The sequence below is a fragment of the Adelges cooleyi genome, unplaced genomic scaffold (assembly GCF_023614345.1).
Source record: "Adelges cooleyi isolate 19-005CV unplaced genomic scaffold, UGA_ACOO_1.1 ACOO_flye_CR_arks_rails_tigmint_CR_PRNA_651, whole genome shotgun sequence".
Taxonomy (NCBI): domain Eukaryota; kingdom Metazoa; phylum Arthropoda; class Insecta; order Hemiptera; family Adelgidae; genus Adelges; species Adelges cooleyi.
The window spans coordinates 12,683,216-12,690,673 of record NW_026096352.1 but is presented as its reverse complement, the minus strand read 5'-3'; the positions used below and the strand labels follow the sequence as shown (position 1 = coordinate 12,690,673).

Here is a 7,458-nt window from a genome sequence, read left to right as displayed (position 1 = left end):
AAAATTGTTCAAAATTATTTTCAAGAAAATCCTAAAAAACGCATTTACACATCTGTGCATTATTATATCTACATGTTTGTATGATTTTTATACAAAAAATATTAAACTGTTCAAATAGACGTTTAAAATAAAGACAAAGCGTGAACAATGTTTTAGCTAACAAATGTGGTATTTTTATTTAATATTTTACACTTTTGTTTCGTTTTTTTATATGAAGTGGCAAGTATAGAGTGTAAAACCTATTCATTTTGTTGCTCAGTTAATTATCAGTTTATACTAGTTACATACAATGGCCTTCAAGTTTAGTATTTTGATACTATCTTTTATCATAGTGGTTAATTTTGTGCCGGGACATACTGAAAAAAAAGTAATATTTTAAATTATATTGAGACTATTATTTGGCAACTACAAGTTTTTTTTTCATTGTTTTGCTAGATTATTTTTAATAAACAGGTCAACTTTCAGTAAATTATTCAACAGTAATTTGTTTCTATGAAATTAATATTTTTTTAGCTCGTTGATTATTAATTAAATATTCATCATATTCATGTATATTACACAAACAATATTAGCAAACGTGATATTACAATTTAAACACTAGAATCAGGCAACTTAACGTTTCATTTTACACATTTAAAAAGATATTGTCATAAACTTTTTTTTTTACTGTGTAAACTAACTGTCCCATTTTGTTTTAGTTTTACATTATTCTCTAGTATTTTCAAATTAAAATTATATAAATAGTATTATCATGAAGTAAAATATAATACAAATAACAAAAAAACTTTTCAGGCTATAAAAGAAGCTTACCTTTTTGCTCTAGATGGAAACGATGATAGAAAAGGTTTAAATGAATCCCAATTGATAGCATTTTTGGGTGCAAATAATTTACAATTTGTAAAAGACTATTGGAGAAAGAATTCAGTTCCACCAAAAAAACAAAGTAACCAATAAATATACTTACGTACTTAATAAATATACGTATCATTTTATGTTAAGTTTATATATATATAATTTAATATATTTACTAATCTGTACATAATTTTCAATATATTAGACAAAACAATTTGTTATCCAACTTAATGTTACCAGTTACAGTAAACTGTAAAATGTAAATGAAAACGAAAAAAATGATTAATAAACAAAAAAAATAATTAATTTTAGCTAAAAGTTGTTTTTTGATCAATTCTCTCATAGCTGTATGTTATTTTTTTTATCGGTTGTCTCTAAAAATATTGTTTTAATATTCTTGACTACTGTTCACTTGCTTTACATATTATTAAAATTTAAATTCATCATACATCATGATTTTTTTAATAAAAATACATTTGTTGAATTATTTTGTAGATAAAATATCCGTGAAGAAATTTAAGAACATTGTGTATTGGATTTGCAAAAAAAATGGGTTTGATGTTAAAAACTTCCTTGAGTCTATGCAAAGTACAGCATTAACACCTAGAGTAATGTAGCTATAGATATAATATCATATTAGTTTTGTTTAATTTATATTGTAATATTATTAGACATATTGCATCTTTAAATGATATTAATATAATACCATTTAGAATAGATTGTTGTATAAAATCTTATGATAATTCTTATAAATATTCTATCAGATTTGTTCTGTCAGTTTAATATTGAGTCTAGTCTATACAATTCTAAATTTATTCTTAGTTTTTTATGAAAAAATTAATTAATCAATGAAATCAAATAATATAGTTAATTTAGTGAAATTTACTTTACAGGTTTTAAGAAAATCTTATGATTTTGTTCGTGAACATTATGATTTTGGTTTTTGTAAGTCCGAATTTTTAGATTTTGCAGGTAAAGATGAAAATTTAGAATGTGTAAAAGAATATTGGAGAGAGAATTCAGTTTCATTAGGAGACCAAGGTAACCATTATATATACTGAACGTGTCACTTTATGTAAATTTTAAAATAAATATTTATTATAAAAATAACTTGTTATAATAATTTAAAGTTGAAACTCAAAAAGCCTGGCAATATTTATCCAACATTTACCAATACTTAGGGTGAGCGCGGGTGTTATTTCAATTTTAGTACTAATTTATATTAGTACAAAATCTAAACTCCATTAAAATACCTGATTTTCTTTGAAATAATATACTGGAATAAAAAAAACAATGTTAAATTACTCAAAAGTTTATATTTTTAGTTAAAAATATTATATACAATTAATAAAAAAAATTGTAAAAAAGCATAACTAAGAGAAATTTCTAATTGGACAAAACATATTTTCTTAATTTTTATTTTAAAGCACATTGTTTTTTTTTACACGTAGGTGTTTCTACAAAATATTTTTTATGCCATTTTTATTTTAATATTTTTGACAACTGTTCACTTGCTGTCTATATTGTGAAATTTTTTAAGTGCTATTAATTTATTAATTAATTATACATTTTTTGTTTTTAGATGAAATAATGCCAGACGAATTTATGAACCTCGTGTATTGGATTTGCAAAAAACAAGGGTATTCTGTACAAGAATTCCTTGACATGAGCATGCGAAATATGATTGTAGCAGCTGAAGTAATCTAGCTTTAGATATAATATCATATTCATTATGTTTAGTTTATCATTAGTCGTTACGGGATTGAAAACGTTACCAAGCCAAGTTATGCACTATTTGTTGAAAATGATTAGTAGTATGATAATAGAATAAACTATTTTTTTATTAATATGAAAAATAATTTGCCGATTTTGTTTTAGTTTAATATTGTTCTCCAGTCTATTAATATATTAATGTTATATAAGTATTTTAATGAAATAAAATATTATAAAATGAACAATAAAACTTTTCAGGTCATACACAAAGCTTACAATTTCACTCTAGAGAAATACAATGGCGGAGAAGGAATTGGTGAATTCCAGTTTATAGAATTTTTGGGTGCTAATAATTCACAATATGTAAAAGAATATTGGAGAAAAAATTCAGTTCCACCAAAAGATCAAGGTAACTATTATATATACGTTTGTATCATTTAATAATAATTTAAAAATAACTATTTTGTTTAAAAGAAAAAATTTCAAAATAATTGAAATTTAAGACAAAAAAAAACCGGCAATATTTATTGAAGTTAGGTATTATTTTAATTTTTGTACCATCTTAATTCTTATCGTATATGATTTATAATTGATATAAGATGTTATCTGACACAATAATAACAAAAAATAATATCTTCGAACATTAAAATAAAAAAATATTCTTTTGAAAACCAGTACAATATTTTAGTGTTATACAATAGAACAACCGGAAAACCATAGCATCTACGCTGAAAACATCTATATACATAACTTGGCGATATTATTTAGATTTTTACAAATAGTTACAGCAACATTATTGATAGTGTTCGTCATCAACACTCAGTGATCTGTAAAATGTAAACTATTGCGAAATAAAAATGTATAATTTAATATATTTACTAGTCTATATAGAATGTTCAGTATATTAGACAAAAAAAATGTTATCCAACTTAATGTTACAGTTATTTTTTTAATGAAATAACATGCTTGTTTTTTTAGCATGGAACATGATTTTGCCTTGGCCCCCAGCTCGAAAACGACACAAAATAGCCCCACGAAAGTAGCGCAAAATTGGTCCGATCTAGTGGTTAGATATCCGGAGAAATATAACCAATGGAGGACAGAAGAGAAAAAAGTAATTTACGGCTGGGAAGGTGAGGGGGACAGTTGAAAAGGATATGGGAAATGTCAACATTTCATCTCAGGTAGGTGCAAAGGACAAAGAGGGGCAGAATTAAGTGAGAGACGATAGTTCCATTCCGGAAGGGTACCAGATTATGACCGGTGCTAGGTGATAAGGTGTCTAGGGATATTCAGCCCCAGAACCACGAGCGAGTTGTAATAGCAGGTGAATTATTTCTATGCCAAGAAGCATAGTTAAGTAGAAGGGTGGACCATTTGGTTTGCTATGTACGATTTAAAGCGAACGGTGCTTAGAAAGCGAACCGGATGAAGAAATTTTAAAATGAGAGGAGTGCAAGGAAAATTTTGTAGCAAAGGCAAGACGATCGGCAATTTCATTACCTAAAATTCCGACATGGTTTGGAATCCAAAAGAACCTTACAAATTTACTATCAAGACTTGAGTCGATAGACAAGAGATTTGATTAGGAGGACAAGAGGAGATAATGAGGAGTTAAATGGATTGGAAGAAATAGCTAGAAGGCAAGATTGCGAATCATAACCCCTGAGGATATTGTATTGATCAAGGGAAAAAATAAATTGCAAGGCACCTATGATAGGATAACATTCGGCGGTGAAAGATAAAGAGAGGGCAACTAATTTGTCAGCAAAGGAAACTTTTAGAGCTGGAATGAAAAAGGAAAAAACTGACGATCTGAGAGAGACAGAACCGTCGCGTCGGTGAAACAAGTAAATAGTTGGGGAAATTTGATGAAATATAACCATTAAACAGAGAAACAACTAAAGAATGGGGCAAACGGGAAAGTTCCTCAGAAGTATAATTAAAAAAGTTAGAAAAAATGGTAATCTCTGGCATGTTCGTAAGTGCAGGAAATGGTGTATCATAGATCTGCAGACAAAGACTTGAACGGTAGGTTATTGGAGAGAAGGGAGCAAAAGAAGAGGCGATAGAAGCGGGTATATATCTCCAATTAAGTAAAATTAAGACTATACTATCATCATATATCACAAGGAGATTATAGATCGGAAATAATCATTATTCAAGAGCTATCAGACCAAAGCATGTTCCATGTTTTATAATTTTAGCCGTGAGGCTCTAAGTAGACTGTAACTATTTAAATTCGGAGGTTTCTAAAAAATATTTTTTGTGCCATATTTATTAAAATATTCTCGAATACTGTTCACCTGCTGTCTATTTTAAACAAATTTAAGTAGATTATGATTTTTCTAACAAAATTACTTTTTTTTTGTCTTCTTTTGTAGATATGATATATTTTAAGGAATTCAAGACAATCGTATATGCGATTTGTACCCAACGGGGTTTTTTTGTATTTGACTTTCTCGACAAGCGAATGAAAGTAGCAACAAAAGATCCCAGTCTAGCTGTAGAAATTAGTATTGTTTAATTTATACTGCAATGTCAATGGATAAGAAATTCATGATACTTTTAAATATTAAAGATATTACTTTGATACAATTATACACGTCGTATTATCTTTTTTTTATTAAATAAATCTATCACACACACACACACACACTGGTATAGTGTGGAAGTTATCTTACTTGTATATTTGTATGCATTATGAATTTTAATATAAGATAAAGAATGACTTTTACATAATACATAATCAAGGCCGGTGATCGTCTGTATGTTTGCGTGTTGTACATAATGATTCTTAAATCCTTAAATAAATTACTTAAATGAATTCCTTAAAAAAATGTTGCGCTTGTACATTCTTGTTTGTGTGTAGGAACCCTGCTTTGTCGTGGCTCAAACGTTAGTCTTGATCGCAAACGTTTTCGAGCAGTTAGTTCAAGGTATGTACCGGTTTTTATGTCTTCAAAATATAATCTATAGTTTGCCACATTTAAAGTGTAAAACCTACCCTTAATTTTGTCGAACCGTGTAATTTATTAGCTACCGAAATATTGCACGCGCTCTATCAGTAAAAGCGGCAACTAATAACAAGCGCAGCTTAAATTCATTAACATCGTTTCTCTACATAATATATTTTACTCAATGATAATATTAAATACCTACCAAAGACTGTGCGTTTGAAAATTTTGGCTGTTGCCAATTGACTGAGGTAGGTTTATCATCGATTTTAATAGCGGTCAAGTCTCTAGGAAGCGTAGCTAGTTTGGTGTAGTTCTCAGCATGCTCACTCTCCAATTCACCCTACGAGTACATACATTCGGTTAATGTTGCAACAGTACTTGTGATAATGTCAGAAAGTATATTATTATATCAGTATAAATTGTATTTTGTAATATAATATATTGATTTTTTGTGCTACTTTTAAAAACAATAAACGACTTATTATAATCCATATTGTCTCAATAAATCTGTGGTACTCGGGTATAAGGTCTTATGTCCAAAAATTGCGAAATGTGGTCTAATAAGAGGGATGAATTGTTTTTTTTTCTCTTGTAAAAGTATATTACCGAAATTAGTTATTTTGAACATAAGACCTTTTGCCCAAGCACCACCCAATTACTAGTACTATTTTTATACTGGTTAAATAACTATGTTTGCTAATTTTCATTCATTTGTTTTCAATATTAAACGAAGTACGAACTATGACTACAGATTAGATAAATTTTGGATATGATTCATGGTGATTCTACATATATCTTGACAAACAATCGAAAACCCAGAAAATTTCTTTAACACTCTTCTCCCTCCCAGAAAGCAATGTAACTCTTTTTCCTTTTTTAGGAGCTGGTTTTTGCATACCAATAATATTATTATGTAAAATAATATTGTACTATTGAGAAAGCTGGAAGTACCTATTGGCTTTTTGTTTTTATTTGTAGAGAACAAAATTAAATGTTACCCGATTTTACATGAAAATTGAGTAAAACATCACAACGGCAAATATCGTTAGTCGGCCCCGTATAGTTATGTGTTCGTCGTGTCCACGTCCTTTTCCTTGACCGTTGTAGTCATACCATGGCCATTGTCAAACAGATCACGTGCTTAGGGCAAAATTGCAGCCGTGCAACACGCACTATAATTCTTGTAGGTACAACTCGAATGCAATTGGCAAAATACACGCCACTGTTTTCCCTGCTCATTACAATCAGCAAACTGCAAAGACAAATCCGAATAAACTGCGCTCATACAAGAATAAACATAGTAACGTCGATATGTAAGTCTTGTTGAAGTCAGGGATTGGGGCGGAATGAACAATAACCTATTTAAGCGCTGGTATTAGAATGTACCGGTTTTGTGTTCTTTGTTTGAAAAAAATAAAACTTTTTTAACATTAACATTATAATTTATTGCAATTTACAACGACACCTACTGATATAATACTATCACAATACATGTAATTTTAATATATATAAATATATTAAAATTAGATAACTAGTTAGAGACCGGCATGGTAGCATAATAATGTATAGATATAATTATAATAGATAAACATCGAATGTATTTATCATAAGTATTTTATAAAACTATGTATATGCATAGAATAATACAATCGCTCTTTAAGTTATTAATATCTTAAATCATAATATTATTTTAAATAAATCGAAACGCATATACACTGAGCAAGTTACAAAGTACCGTTCTTATGATTCACCTTTTCCCTCTTTTACACCGATTAGTGAACAGAACCATTTCCGGGGACGCATACAAAAAGGGTCATCCGACCCCAACAACCATTTTTTTTACTTTACTTCACTTCTCATTTACTTACCATTTCTTACGCCCAGTCATTAGTCATACTTACCGGCTACTCACCGGTTTCATAGCTGATGAAGC

The 7,458-nt window shown here is 28.8% G+C and overlaps 1 protein-coding gene across 1 annotated transcript; it reads left to right on the top strand.

Moving 5' to 3' along the window:
- Window positions 1-289: 289 nt before the first annotated feature.
- Window positions 290-5,092, top strand: LOC126844829 (uncharacterized). Its single transcript, XM_050583252.1, has 5 exons — window positions 290-367; window positions 1,746-1,893; window positions 2,435-2,550; window positions 2,824-2,974; window positions 4,950-5,092. The coding sequence occupies exons 1-5, from the start codon at window positions 290-292 to the stop codon at window positions 5,090-5,092; spliced, it is 636 nt and encodes a 211-aa protein (XP_050439209.1).
- The last annotated feature ends 2,366 nt before the right edge of the window (window positions 5,093-7,458 follow it).